General features: G+C 41.8%; 2 protein-coding genes across 12 annotated transcripts in view; both read left to right on the forward strand.

Moving 5' to 3' along the window:
- The first annotated feature begins 1,553 nt into the window (after positions 1-1,553).
- Positions 1,554-4,818, forward strand: LOC129372086 (E3 ubiquitin-protein ligase NEURL3-like). Of its 3 annotated transcripts, none has more exons than XM_055049109.1 (5): positions 1,554-1,850; positions 2,927-2,995; positions 3,605-4,111; positions 4,210-4,362; positions 4,448-4,818. In XM_055049109.1, the coding sequence occupies exons 2-5, from the start codon at positions 2,968-2,970 to the stop codon at positions 4,633-4,635; spliced, it is 876 nt and encodes a 291-aa protein (XP_054905084.1). In that variant the 5' UTR covers positions 1,554-1,850; positions 2,927-2,967; the 3' UTR covers positions 4,636-4,818. The 3 variants fall into 3 exon arrangements, with proteins under 3 accessions (XP_054905084.1, XP_054905083.1, XP_054905086.1); XM_055049108.1 differs by having other exon boundaries at positions 1,554-1,709; XM_055049111.1 differs by having other exon boundaries at positions 1,554-1,709; positions 4,210-4,344.
- Positions 4,819-5,811: 993 nt separating this feature from the next.
- The window catches only part of sorbs3 (sorbin and SH3 domain containing 3), a 28,420-nt gene continuing 18,583 nt past the window's right edge, over positions 5,812-15,648 (forward strand). For 3 of the 9 annotated variants that reach the window (XM_055048849.1, XM_055048855.1, XM_055048854.1), the window contains exons 1-2: positions 5,813-5,947; positions 6,313-6,827. The gene's annotated coding sequence lies outside the window, so the exon portion shown is untranslated. Of the gene's footprint in view, positions 5,948-6,312; positions 6,828-9,582; positions 10,200-15,648 lie in introns of those variants that run through there. The other 6 variants (XM_055048857.1, XM_055048851.1, XM_055048852.1 and 3 more) reach the window with 6 other exon arrangements.

The raw sequence follows: 15,648 nt of genomic DNA on the forward strand, positions 1-15,648 counted from the left end.
TCATGGACCAATACAAAGAGAAATTTGCTTTGTTTCTATATATATATATATATATATATATATATAGATATATATATATATATATATATATATAATATATATATATATATATATATATATATATAATATATATATATATATATATATATATATATATATATATATATATATATATATATATATTATATATATATATATATATATATATATATATATATATATATATATATATATATATATATATATAACATATGTTTTAACATATTTAAAATTGCAGGCATATGTTTTATGCCTGCTAAAAGATTATTTTGGAAAGATGCTATTAATCTGACAAGCCTGGTCAGGACGTATATCCTGATTTATTGAATAAGACTGTCTGACGTTCACATGAAAGGTTTGGCTTTATTTTTAGCACTAGAAAAGAAAAGGCTTTCCAGTGATTGTGGGTACATCATCATCATCCCCTCCCAAACCCAGCTTTTCTTTGTCCCCACCAATTTGCAACACAAAGTTACACCCTTGCCATTCAGTTTTAGGAATAATTGTCTTTTAAGCTGTGTGATTTGGGTGAAACTCCCCAGGTTTCTTTCCTCAAGTCAACAATAGGTTTTGTGGAGTTCTGACTCATTCCTCCTGACAGAACTGGTGGAGCTGCCTCAGTTGCACACGCCTTTTCAGATCTACCCGCAACTTTTCAACATGATTGAGATCAAAGCTTTGCGATGGTCACGCCAAGACATTGACTTTGTTGTCTATAAGCCATTTCATAACCACTTTGGTTGCATGCTTAGCACCATTGTGAATTTGGAAGAAAGTTAGGAGGTCTTTGTGCCTGTGAGCAATTGCAAGCTGCAATCTGGCTTTTTGTGTTTCTTTTGAAGTAAACACTCCTTCCTTGCTGAGAGGCTTCCAGTCCATGTCGCTATAGGAAACGTTTCACTGTGGATAACGACTCTGTCTCATCAACATCAGCCAGCATCTTTACAAGGTCTTTGGTTTTGGTTCTGGTTTCAGTCTGCACGTTTTGGACCAGAACACGTCCAGAAAGCCTGCCTCCTTGCTAAACTTCATTTATTCCGACACATTTTTGCCATTAGTCTGTTGTACTGAAAAAAAAAATGACTGTGATTTATGCAATTTAATTGAGAAACCACTGAGGGGCAGTGTGGTGCCACTTAAGATCTGAATCTCCATTGCAAAACTGCGAAGCTAAATCAATTCTGATATTTTGGGCAGAATGCATTTAGTTTCCATGTTTTTCAGTAACTGATGACTGCTGCAGAGATGTCTTTCTGGTGTTTGAAAAATCTTTCAAAGCAAGGGCTTGTGCAATCCAAGACCACTCATAGAAACTCCCATGCTGTCTATATTTTTGGTCTAACATCTAACCAACATGGTAATTTATAACATTTTCACACTGTAGGCATCTATTGCATTCATCAACCGTCTCATAGAGCAGTGTTATTGGAGGTGTGGATGCACTTGCGAGCAGATGTGACCTTTGGTCTCTGATCCCAACGTCTGCTTGTTGTAAATTTACATTGGATTGCAGAGTGGAGCCGAATCAAGAAGGAATCCTCTAAGTGGCAATTCACAGAAAAGCTATGTAGACATTTTACTGTTACATTAACATTTTACTGGATTACACAGTTTTGAAAAAGCCTTTCTTCTACTACATGGACTCAGCTGTCGTGGTTTCCTTTCGTAGGGTAAGTAAGAACCTGTACCAGAGCAAGCGCTGGAAATAGTGACACAGCTTTTATAGGGCTTCAAAGGGAAAGTACAGAACGACAGATTACCGGCTCAACTCAGCCATCTGACTCTTCTAGAACCACGGATCTCAAACTGAGGTACAAGTGTGGCTACGTTCATCTCTGGCAGCCTTGAGAGCTACCGAGGAGAAATTTTGCTGTTACCACTTACAATGTAAACAGAGGGAATTTTCCACTGTAAGCTGAACCATTGCGTAAATGCTGAAAAGCAAAAAGTTTCATTTTTCAAGCACACTGACCTTTGGAACGGTGCAAGTGCAGAGCAAAACATTTTACGGTCGTCCACTGGGAGTGGACGACCGTGAACCAGAACGCAGTGCTGTTCTGGTCACACTGCTTCCAGTTCACTTCTGCAACAAGAATTTGGATCTGGAAGTGATGACTTTATGACCTGTCATTCTCAGTGATAATGCTGCATAGTGTGAACAGTGATGTGTTTCTCTGGACCGGATATTTCTTATTATTGTAATATTGAAAGTATAAAAGAAGGAGGTCCTATGAACTTATTTAATATGATCAAACATAGCGCCAACATTCTTTACTTTTCTGAGAGAGTGCAGAAAGCATGCTAAGCAGTTTTTAAAACTCTCCACTTTAGAAACCTTGTTTTGAAATCTATATGCCCCCCAAAATACCCTAAAATAAAAAAACCCCCTCCAGATTAATGTTGTCAGGTAATTAATGTTAGTTAATTAATTAATTAGTGCTAATCAGTGTTGATTGTTGTTGTTAATGTTGCCCCATATCAATGTTTCATCACGGAGATGTCAGTTAAACATGTTGCTGCTAGACTTTGAGATCTGAATCGGAGAAAAGGAAATATTTTTTTTCAGAGTTCAGTTTTGACAAAATTTCACAGTGTGGTGAATAGAAACATGTAGTATGTTCATTTTTTCTATAATGAAACACTACGAAATGGAAACGCTAAATGGGTTGATTCAGCATCAGAAGAAGCTCCAGGACCTGGCAACGTCCTGACCTGACGCCGACTGGGATCCTGTTGAAAAATAACGTTCAGACACCATTTTGAAAAGGAAAAGAAACAGACTTTTTTAATTTGCCCAAGAGGCTTGCAGCTGTAATTTCACAAAAAAAATTATTGCTCAGGCGGCTATTTACAAAAACATGCCCCTGTTTTGTGTGTCCTGTTGTAGAGCTAGAGGTGAGAGACGGAAGATCGCACAGCCGGAAGACGATGGAAGACGATAACAATAAGAGACATGGTATGATAACTACAACGTATCTTAATGGGAAATTTGGTACGGATGTTAATTTCAGTGCAATGAGAGAAAACCCTGAAACTAAAAACAAATATCAAATGTTGTTTTTTAAAGCATTTGTATTTTAAAAATCATTTTTGCAATAAAAATGTCTTTAAAAAGTTTTTTTTAAAGCAGCAAAGTAGCATATCTTTTTGATGTGTTTGCTTCATTAATATGCAAATTATGCTCAATCTTGTCATGATATTCTTTTTTTCACAGACAAAAAACCTAGTTCTTTAAATATATATTGGCGGTTTATTAAGAAATATTTATGAATTCACTTCCTATTAAATGTTTTATGAAAAAGATTTTTACATGACCAGGACTTAAAAATTGGCAATGTAATTGTTATGATCAAAGTTGATGAAAGCATGGGGAAAAAAATTAGTCCAAAATTAAGAAAAATAACATCAGAGATCAGTAGTCTCTTGACTGAAGTATCAAACTTGATGAAGATTTCTATAAAAGAAACGCCAAACCTTTCAATAAGAATCCCGATATGTTTATGGTGGAGATCATCTATGGTGGAGCTTCCTTGAAGGTTGTAAAGGTGCTTTACTTCCCCTGCAGACCCAAAGACGACCCACATTTGCGACCTGCAATGCCTCGGCCCCCTGACCTTCCATCCTAAGACGATGGGTCACAAGATCCGTCTGAGCGAGGGCGGCCGACGTGCCCAGAGAGCTGAAGACACTTTCAAAGGTGGTGTTGTTTTCACCAGCCGCCCTGTGAGGACCTACGAGAGGGTCCGGGTGCTGGTGGAGAAGCGTGTGCCACACTGGCAAGGAGCCCTGCGCGTGGGCTTCACCAACGTTCCGCCATTTACCAGACCCTTGCCTCTGCCTCCCTTTGCCGTGCCCAACCTCACCCAAACCTCGGGCCACTGGGCCGTCCCTGTGCACGAGTCCTACTGTCAGGAAGGTTCAGTGCTGGAATTCTGGGTCTCTAATGATGGCTACATATATTACAAGAACAACAATGGCAATAAGCAAAAGCTACAAGAGGAAGTGGGCGTCAGAAATCCTCTCTGGGCCATGATTGATGTCTACGGTCAGACGTGCTCCATCTTCCTTCTAGGTAATTTTAACACACCCACGTTTTGACTGATCTTCTTGTTCTTCGCTGACAAAGCCTTCAGCATATGCTAAAAATGTCTGATTGATTCTCTGCCGCAGGCTCAGAGAAAAAGGATTTGCTTTTCAAAAGAACATCTTGTCCTGCACTTGAACCTCTCGTCAGACGGCCCTCCGGTCTCAAACCCGATTCTACGACACGCAGGGAAAAATCTGATGACTGTATCTCCTGCCGAAGTATGGAAAACCCAGCAGGTTTTGAATTTTGTTTAACTCATGAAAGGCAAGGATGGAGAAATTCTGACATGTTGCAACTTTAACGTCTCTCCTGTGTTGGCAGACGAGCGCTGTGTGGTGTGTATGACGCGAGAGGCTGACATCACGCTGCCCTGTGGCCACCGCTGCCTCTGCCTCCGCTGCACCTCCAGAGTCCTGGTGCACTTTGGCACCTGTCCACTGTGTCGAATGAAGATTGACACTGGAGCGACGTTTGAAGGCAGCACGGTCTCCAACGCTGGACACAGCTAGCACCAAACTGAATCTGCTGAGACTGCATTTTGACTGCAACCAGGAAAAGAACATCACAAACTTTTGACCTTTTGACTGCGGAGCATACAATTTCAAGAGAATGTATGAAGATGCAAAAATATAAAAAATTCAGAAAGGTTTTTTATAAATAATACTTAAACATGACATCACACAAGATGGAAAATTCTGACATTTTTTTATTGTTTATTAATTTTAAATTGAGAATTAAAAAATAAAATTTTTATGCTGTATTTTAAAAAAGTACAACGTGAAACGGGTGTTGATTTCCTTATGAGAAGTCTTACAAGGCCAGTGAGCCTCCATCTACAAGTAGTGCATCTGCTCCTTGCTGATGACCCCATTCCATTATTCCTCTGCACATTAATACATTGAACACGCAAACAAGAAAACTTAATACACCTTAATAATCCAGTCAGCATTAATTTATTGAAATTTTTATTTTAAAATGAAAAGAGCCAATCCTTCCAGCCTAAATCTGCTAAAAGTTGAGTGAAACTGCAGGAGCCATGGTAGCATAAATTAAATAGATACTATATAAAATAAACTGGGTTGAGTTACATTATGGATATTAGCACTTCTAGTTTATCCTGACTGCTGGTTTGCTGTGAATCTTTTTTTATCAAAATGATAAAAAGCCAGTACTTTATCATTTATGTAGAGTTTTATTAGTGTCAGAGGACCGCAAAGTGCTTCACTGTACATTCAGTCATTCATCAATTCTAAAAGCCTCTGGCCCTGCAATTCATTTTGAAACCACTGAGAGGCAGTGTGAGCATGTCCTTACATGATATTTTTGGCAAGTTGCATTGTGTTTCCATGTTCTTTTTTTATTTTTTTATTTTCAGAAACTGCCTCTTGTCACAGAGAAAACATTTTGTCATTTTTTCCCCCCCAGAATCCCAGATTTCAATGTAAGTTTCGTGCAGCTTAACAAGAACGAAGTATCCAGGAAACTGACATTTTTTCTCTCTCCATGGGAGTTTACTACTCATCTGAACGGTCCAGTCAGAGCAGCTTATGTTCAGAGCCGAGTAGTTGGACGTGTGGATAAGCTCCAGAGGAATGGACAGAGGCGTGACCTTTGATCCCTGATCACACAGTCTACCTGTTAAATATTTATCTTGGATTGCGGAGTGAAGGAATCCTTGGAGTGGGATTTACCAGATAAACTACTCAGACATTGAACAGACACTTCACATTTGCACAGATAAGCAGCTAAATCACTCGATAGCATTTAAGAAGACGTTTCTCACTCTACCTTTTTGACTGTTCCGTTTTCTTCTCACTGAGGGTAAGTGGAGACTTGCACTTGAAATAAGACAAAATTCACTTGCAAGTAACTTGGTGTAGGAGTTTCTTTTAAGTCAATGATTCCTTAATATCGATGGCAAAGTTTGAGTTATGAGTGAAATGGTCTGCCAGTGGAAGAAGGCATGTTTCCATTTTGTAACTTCCCCATATTACAACTAACAACATGGGAAAAAGTTCTGTTTCACTGGCAGATTATTTCACGTACTTTATCTTCGACATGAAGGAGCCACTGACTAACACTTGGCTCCTATTTCTAGTTGAAAAGTTACTTGTAAGTGAACTTCATCTTATTTTAAGTGCACCGACATACTTGTGCTAGAAACTGAACCGGCAATTCTCTGTAAGATTTTGTGTGTTTGCAGCGAGCGCTCCCCCTTCGCGATGACGTACGACGTGTGTGTCATTCAGTCCCGTTTGTTAGGACGGCCGTCGAAACGGGCTCCCTCTCTCAGCAGCGTGTGAAACACCGGAGGGTGGTTCCAGTGCGGCCTGTGCCTGGATGGGAGTCTCTATTACTTCCAGCTGTGGATGGAAACTATTACTGAGCAGCTTCTCCCCGATGAGCTTTAAAGTACAAGCTCACACACGATAAACACAGGCCCGTGTTCTTGTATGTGTGCTTGCCCACGGACAGCCAGTCAGACATTCAGACATCCAGAGGCCGGGCTGAATCATTCAGCAGAGATAAAAGCCAACCCCGTTGTCCTCAAAAAGAGAGAAAGAAAGAAAAAAAAAACAAGAGGGAGGGCGAAAAAAGGGAGAGAGGAGTGGTGGTTGTGAAGTTCACTCCTTCCTTTTCATTCACTTCCTCTCTCGTCTGCAGAGCTGTGGAGACATCGCTGTGCAGCCGGCACTCGTCTGTGAGTACTGCACATCTCCTACCAAGATCAGGCTGACAGGGAGAAAATCGCATGGGGGTTCTTGATTTCCAAACCTTTTTCATTTTAAAACCGATCTGAAATCCTTTTGGCTGATGTCAGTTCTGAGTGAAAAAGTGGCTCGTCGCATGGCTACTGTTGGGTTGTTGATGTTGTTGTTGAGATGTTTCCTCGGTTATCTTCACAATGTTGTTGGGCAACTTTTTAGCAATCATGTGTCATGTGAGGCAGACAGTGCCACATTCACACCTTCAGCTCAGAGGCAGGTTATCAGCAGATCTTTGTCTGAAAGCTACCTCCTGTTTTAGGTCGGACTTGTTACAAATGTGTCCAAGTTACAGTTTCATACAGAAAAATGAAAATAAAAACAAAACAAAATGACAGGCATCAACCACAGAGGAATTTGTACATTTTTAATGATTATGATCCAAGACTGCTGTCAAAAACATCCATCAGTGCTTAGAGTTGTGCATTATAGCAAGAGGTTCCTATCTTTTCTGTACATTTTGATTTAAATCTACCTGTGCACGTCTCTATGTAGACGTATCTGCAGTTGGTGATATTGTCATTGATTTCTTGCAATCTTTCTTGTCTCGGGGAACCTGGTGGTACAAATAACAAGAAACAAAAAACTAAACAAAACAAAACAAAACAAAAAAAGCCCTGGGACATAATCATCAAGTGATGGTTTCGATGACGTAACCAGTTTGTGTCATGGTTTGTTTGCTCACTGGAATCTGTTATTCCTTTTAATGAGGCTCGGCAGGAGGGCACTGCTGGCACCGTGTGTTATGGGAGCAGCATTTGGGTCTTTACGGTGCAGCAATGGCCTGCAGGAATCCATCCCTCACCATGAAGCGCCAGATTCAGCGCCGGGTTCCTTCCTGCCTCACTTGTTGTTGTGTTTTCCAAGTAAAAGAAAAAACAAAAACAGAGCTGGAAAAGAGGAGCTCGTTCTTGTATTTGTTTTGCCAACCGAACGCCAAATCTCCCAGTGTCCTCCTGCGTGATTGCCTCATTAAGCTGCAGGGTGACAGGCTGTCAGATGTGATGACTGTGGGGTGAAAGTCTGCTCCAGCAGGACGCACATTATGAAGTGAGCTCCCCTTCTGGGAGCCTTCATTACCCAGCATGCCCATCATGTTCCCGAGCTAAAGTGTTTGGCAAAAACAACCCCACGAGGCGAAAGGCCCAGTAAATGGATATCTGCCCCCAGGCTTTGCCCAGCCGAGCCACCGCACTAAATTATTGACAGGGCTGAATGCTTTGGTTTCAGCATAAAGCCGGGCAGCACGACGACGGCAAAACAAATAGATTACTCATTAAAGATGCTATCTTCAGGTGTATTGTGTTCCACTGACAATAAAAACACAGTTTGGGAGTAGAGCATGAATTCCTTCAACAGGACGTCACAAAAATATGCCACTTTTTTTTTTTTTGTGGCACTGACTTCAGTCTGATCTCATGCAGCTTTGGCTCAAACAACTTCTGTCTTTTTGACCTCAAAGTGACGGGATTTCTGTTCTGATGGTGTGCAGGCTGCATAAAAATGGGGCTCAATGATGAAGTCCGATGATGAAGTCTGGTCATTTCGTTACAATCACGTACTCTTCCCAAATAGCCATCACCTGTTTTATTACTACCAAAATATCTGGAAGTCCATGAAATGATCTCACGCTTAGCAGGTAGCGTTAAACCGGGTAATTGACACGATGGCAGATTCATCAGGATTTCTGCCAGCACAGGCAGTTTTTGCACACATTTCTTAATTTTTTAGGGAAAATTTTGTCAAATGCAAAATTTTAGGTTCAAATCAAAGAGTGATTTAATAGCTACATTATTTTCTTTCGTTTTTGTTTCATTTTAAGAAGGAACACAAAGATTCAGTAGCCTTTACCCAACAACAAACTCAGGGACACAGATTGATGAAATCTGACTAATAACACTTGAAACACATTAACAGAAAGGCTGACCCAAATCTGGTTGTTGTTGCTTAGAACAAACAAATAAAAAGGTATTTCTAGACCAAGAAAATGAGAATCTAAACCCCTCCTTTCATGATTTGGGTCGGCCAAAAACTCAGAAGGTTCTCAAAAAAATCTGAATATTTTCAGTGAAACATACCATGGAGAGTTTACAACTAAACATTCACAGCAAAATAATTTTTGCATTTGTAACTAAAAGAAAAAAAACTTGTGGCTGGGTAGTAGTTCTCAACATTCCCATGTAGTAAATACGTTGACGCCGCTAATTGTTAAAGGTTCTTCCCCCGTTTCAAATGCTCACAATCTGACCTGATTGAGGGTGAGGATGTGTTGCACAGCCGGCTGCAGAGACACGGCCAAGGCAAGTCAAAAAGAGAGATTTTGAGCTTTGTCTTCATTGGCAAGAGCTGTAGGCAAACTGGAAATCCTGGTTTTTTTATTTGTACAGGAACAGCCCTGTACAACAAACAGGCTGTTGTTGGCGATGACAATCGGTGATGAGCCCTGAAATTTGACTGACTTATCTGTGAGCAGAACACATCTCTTGATTTGAATAATTTGCCTTCACCAGGGCAAACATCCATCAGGCTCCGAGCTGTTTTCCCAACATTGGCATACAAAATTACAGCTGCGTGCGTGTGTGTGTGTGTGTGTGTGTGTGGGGTGTGTGTGTGTGTGTGTGTGCGTGCACGTGCGTGATCATGGGAAACCACTCCGTAGGACTTGTGCTGTCAGTGCTTGACTATGTGGGATAGAGTAATCACCTTGAAACACTCCCAGAGCTGCAGCAGGAACAGAAGAGGCTCTTTTCCCTCCTATCAAGCCTTTGGCCAGGCAGGGATCTGGTCTTTACCCACTCACACACACACACACATACACACACACACCGACACACACATCTATACAACAAAAGCCATGTCTACAAAAGGAGAGCGAGGCATGAGGGAGATAAAGTTAGGACAGGACATCAGGGAGTCACGGATTGGGGAGGTGAAGGTGATGAACTATTTGCCTTTCCCTTCGGCTGCCTCCCCACCGCCTGCGAATATATCACCTCATCACAACAATGTGAGGAGGAGGCGTCCGTGGAAACTGACGGGCCAGGAGGAGCTGAGGGGAGGAGGTCGCCTTTTTTGACCGTGGTGCTGAAATGTGGGTTGCCATGACGATGGCTGTCAACCGGGAAGTCCTGCGCGCGCCGGCAGGCGGGACAAGGGCTGCGAGTGTGAGAGAGATTGTGTATCCTGGCCAGTTTCTCACTCAGTCTCTCACTCAGACAGAGTGAGAGAAAGTGCAGAGATGGCCGGCGTCGAGGTGCCGGTGCGCTGCTGAGGCGGAGAGGTCACAGGTCGACGCCAGCAGGGTGGGGGTGAGTTTCAAGCGCAGAATTTGAAGACAACAGGTAGTGACGACCTGCCTGGCTGAACGGAGAGATGCGTCTGGTGGTTTTCTGCAGAGTGCGGAGTAACCTGTTTGACTGTTGAGGGATTAAAGGCAGGTTCCGTGGTGTCTGGTGTCCTTTGCCACTGCGTGTGCAAACAAGGCAGCTTTAGGTAAGGAGAGAGGACGCACGTGCAAAGAGTTGGTGGATATTGTCTGCAAATATGCCATCCATCAGAGGTATTTACAGTAGCCGCAGCTAAACTTGATAGAGCAGGGAGGCTTTCGAGAGCGGAAATATATCCCCTCCTTTTCCCATCCTGCAGGAGATTTCAAGCCTAACGGGCCCCAGATTGTCAGGGTGAATTTCATAGCTGACCCTGACTCTCTTTGTGACTCTTTCTTTTTTTTTTGTTTTTGTCACTTTACATTTTGTCCTGCTGCCGAGGCTCATATCCACAGACTGCACTAAGCTTTGAGGATGCAAAGTGACAGGCTTGAGGATTTGGGACTTTTTTTTTTTCCCTGCATTGTGAGCGTTCTTTCTCATGCCCTGACTTTGAGACTTCACCGAGGAATGGTCTCAAATTATATTATTTTCACAGAACCAAATCAGAATGGGTTTACATTGCTTCAAAAAAAAAAAAAAAAGCATTTTCACCCTTCAGGACCTGAAGGACTGACTGTGATTGAAGCTGCCATCAATTAGAGCTCTCTAACAGAAAAAATGAGAACGCTAAAGCCCACTTGTGTCATATAGCACTCACAGGTCCACCTCTGAATGACAATAAACCCCCCAAAATTTATATTTCGGATTGGTCTAGTTAAAGCTCATGTTTGAATCCAGTTGAGCTGTTGTAACATAACCTTAAACAGGCCAACATATCTCTCCACTGTGACTGAGTGAAGACATTTCTGCACAAAAAACATCTTTGCTGTAAAAGTCCTGACAGTGGTGTGAAAGAATCAAAGCCAGACACTGTAAAGCCTCGACTGGTTTAGGAGAAAATGACTCTTCAGTAATTTTCATTCAATGTAATTAACACGTCTAACTGTAATCACTCAGGTCGGCCTCTGTCTGCTATTGTCCTTTGTTTGATGACCTGAAACTTACAAATCTGACAAAAAAAAAAAAGAAAAGAAAAAATTTGCATGATATGTAAGTTGGGGGTGGTGATACTTTTTCACAGCACTGCATCTACTTGGAAAGGGCTCCTCTTGTTGAGAGAGGCTCTGATTTATGAGCCTGGAGCTTCTTCTGGGAACGCATTGCCTCTCTATTGACAAGAAGCACGCATCCTGTTGCTCTGGCCAGAGGAGCGCCATACATGGAGGTGAAACTCTTCCCTCCCCGATGAATTTGTGTATCTGCAGCTACAACTAGATATAATAAACTCACAGCTGCAGGACCTTGTATGGGCTCCGTCTGAACATCTGCAGAGCTGCGAAAGGGCAGCGCGGTTGTGTGATCAGCCTCCCGGATCTGACCTCTCACGTAGCTGAACCGTGACTCATTTATTGTGTCTATAAAACGTCCATTTGTTTATCCAGCGAATGTGCTTGTAATTAGCACTCCCGTCACTTTCCAGGACCAGGGCGAAGGGGTTTTATGACCCACTTATGTAACTTGTCGAAGAGAAGCAACTCTATGTTCTTGCGAAGTGTGATAAGATTTGGCTTTTCTGATGATCTGTGTTTTTTGTTTTACACGTTTTAAGTGACAGCAGCATAGAAACCCATCAAACCTTTTCGCATTTTATGAGATCAAATTTAATGTTGTCTAATTGTCTGTGGTAGCTTTCTACAAAACTGCCTTGTTGTGACCTGGAAGGAAAGTGGTGCATGGTTCTGAAAGGGCACACAAATATAAATCTGAAAAGTGTGGGATGCAGTTGCAATTACACCTTTTGCTGTAATTGTAGCTGCAATTCTTTACGGGTATTCCTTTACGAATTTTGCATAGGTTTGCCTTTTCTTCTCCCTGAAACAGCTGAAAGAGACAGAGATGAGATAGTTAATCAACTTTAATTCAGATTCTTAATTTGACTTGGTCTTGTCCTGAACATACTTTGAACCATTATTTTCTGCCAATTATCTACTTTTTGTTAGTCTGTCACTTAATATCTATACAAAACACATTCAGGTTCATGGTTGTAACATGATAAAATGTGGAAAAGTTCAAAGGCTGTAGTTACTTTACAAGGCCATCAGTGTTGGGCTGAACATGGACCGTGTGGTGGATGTAAGCGCAGCTCGAACCGCCTCCACCCGTTGAAGTCAATGATTAACTCTGCTCACCGCCCTGTGTGCAGACGACTAAGCATGTGTTAATGAATGCAGGTCAGTTTCATTAGAGCTCTTTGTCCATGACTTAATGACAGGACGATTCAGCCTCTGACCACAAATCATGTCTGAGCTGGTATTGATCAGAGCGGCCCCAGGGGTCAGCCTCGCCACTGTTTCTGCGAAGCGGGCCTGTCAGCTTGACAACTACGTTGGTGGGTCGAAAGACCACAGTGTGAAACAGGGGAGATAATCCATCTGGGTCTTCTCACTGGGGCCCAATCTTTCTCTTTGCTGATTTTTGCATGTACAGTGATAGTCTTTTCTGTCCTGCTGTCAGATAAGAGCTCTTTGATATGTGATTTATGCCTGTTTGTTTGTTTTTCTATTAGGAATTAGGAAAATTAGTTGCTGTTGCACCACTGTTGTGCTCCTGTTAATATCAGAGGTGTGTGTGTGTGTGTGGGGGGACCTCCTATTGTGGTTCACAGGAACTGCCTGGGTGTGGTTAAGTTCACTGACCTTGGAGCTGCTGAGTTTTTCAGCTTTGGCTCAAGAACTTCAGATAATAGCTTATTGTAAAAAAAAAAAAAAAAAAATACAAAGAACAAAAAAAATTAAAAAGGGGAAAAAAAAAACAGCAACCCATGCCTGACCAAAGTAACTTGAGTACATTTTGTTTATTCTGTGCAGTTTTGTTTGCTGCAGATTCAGAGAAACATCTGGTTCAGTTCTCGAACAATCTGTTTAAATTTCCTGGGAACAGATGCGGAGAGCTTCAAGTCAAAGTCTTCTGATTCTCAGGTCCTCAGCTGCGCTGAGCTGAGCTGCATGTGAAACCTTAGCAGATATGAAACGAGCTGGAGACATAAAATCCAGTTAGAGAAAAAGCATGTCTGAAACAGAACATCATCTCCTTCTCTGAGGTAGACACGCGGCCTTTTATGGTTCTGTTTTTCTTCCCCTCTTATTCTGATCCAGCGGTGATAATGGACCTCTCACCTTGCGGGGGGTCTGGCCTTGTAAATATGTGAACTGTGACGTTCACGTTTCACAGGGATTGCGTCAAGGTCCTAAAACCCGGTCTTCACGCGTTGACTCGAAACTGCGTCTTGAGCTTGAGTTTCTGCAATTACGTAAGAATGCTCCGAGCATTCAGAAAGAAACTCAAGGAGTCAGGCTCCTGAATCAAGTTTTTCTCGCTTGATATCATCTCTGAATTCTCCTTATTAGGTAGGGTCGTGTTTGGCGCTTTCAAAGCCGGGGAATGCGTGATGGACCCAAGCAGTCCTGGGATGGATTTTCTTTTTTGCATCTCCAAAAAAAACCCAGACAAAGCCACTGTTATGACTCAGGTTTTCACATTACCATGTGAGATAAAACAGATCTGCTACTTCTTTGAAAAAAGGAATAATGAAACAAACACAAATGATGAGTCAAGTGCTGGAACTTAGACTTCAAATAACTTGTGCTGCACATAATCTATGTTAAATTTGAAAAAGATATTTCACCTGATATTTAATAATTGAACAGAATACCACACTATTGGTGGTAAATTACAAAAATGTCTCTTTTTTTCTGGTGTAAATGTTTCTTTGAGTGCAGCAAAGGTTTTCTGTTGATCTTTTATTCAAGGCTTCTGAAAAATATTCAGAAGCCTTTGAGTCGTCATTGGGAGATGACGACTCAAATGAGCGACGCTGTTGTCTGTCGAATGGAGTACAGATTCAGGCATTGAGTGAGCGGGACAGCGAGACTGAGAGTTTCCTTGAATTTGAACTGTGATTTATTGGGATTTCATCGAGACAGACGTTGCATAATTATTAAATGGAATAAACAGAACAATGTTTTAAAATATTTTACAGTCAAAAACATGGAAATTGCACCTTTGTCTGAATTCAATCAATCATGAAAAGATCATTCAACATCTAGCTGCAAGCTGAACTTTTGACGGTGCACGGTGACTCTGGAGGATCTGCAGAGATTCACAGCAGAGGTAGAAAAATCTGATGACTGCACAAAAAAAAGTCAATTTTTAAAGACAGTCGTAAGTCGTGAGATGTCATATTTGCAGTTTCACACGTGCTAGAGAACCTATAAATGACAAATTAAGATCGGTAGAGATCTTAATTTTGAAGAAATAGTGAAAACCATGTATCCTTTTGCGTAATCCTTACATCTATAAATCCTATCACACGAAAGAAACACTGAAGTTTGTCTTATGGTTGAACGTAAACACTTATGTAAGACACTAGTTTCTGTTTGGACATGTGTGTTGAGACTGCATGAGAAAACATGTGTTCAGACTCCTCATGAAAAGAACTTGAAAATGATTCATTCTGTCGTTTGTTCATAAATTCAACAGACCTATTAAAGTGCTCAGGTATGAACACAGAGGTAAAACACACAGGCAGTGAGCTTAAGCCGCTGTTTGTAATGTTGCTGTTTGCACAGTTGGTTGAATAATCCAGCGGCTGTGACCAAGGATGATGAATCAATGCCTGAGCATTAACGCCGTTGTTATTGTCACAGTCTCCCAATCTGTTTTCTTCCTGTTGAGTAACGCAATTCATTGGGAGATGACGACTCAAATGAGCGACGCTGTTGTCTGTCGAATGGAGCACAGATTCAGGCATTGAGTGAGCGGGACAGCGAGACTCAGAGTTTCTAGTCTTCACGCTCTTCTCTTGACAACAGTGATTATGGACTCTGATAGTCAGCTGCGAACGCCACATGGAAAACACATTAGTGCAAACTGTGTCAGGCAGCTTCCAGGCTGTAGGAGTCTGGCCAGCACTTAGTCCCCACTTCACCGTCGAGCTGCAAAGCTGTAGCTTTCATTGGATAACAGAGTCTAAACCTTATACTGGCTCTCCAACTTTATCCATCTCAGTTAGCGTTCCTGTGGGAACGCAGTTTTGATGGCAGAAAACATCAGAACGCGAAAAACGTTGCCGCTCGTCGGTAGGGCTTTAGGGTTTCAAAGAAGCTGTGGTTTTTCATCCCTGCAAAGTCAGTGGGGACTATTTTGTTGCTACAGACGCCCGCCTCATTCAGAGTGGGAAGGAGATCCCCCCACCCTCCTCGCCATCCACAGTGTCTTTGATGTTGAAACAGCAGGTATAACTGATGTATAACTTTCAGTAGTCCCATCC

This window comes from Poeciliopsis prolifica, unplaced genomic scaffold, assembly GCF_027474105.1.
Source record: "Poeciliopsis prolifica strain line A6 unplaced genomic scaffold, Auburn_PproV2 SCAFFOLD028, whole genome shotgun sequence".
Taxonomy (NCBI): domain Eukaryota; kingdom Metazoa; phylum Chordata; class Actinopteri; order Cyprinodontiformes; family Poeciliidae; genus Poeciliopsis; species Poeciliopsis prolifica.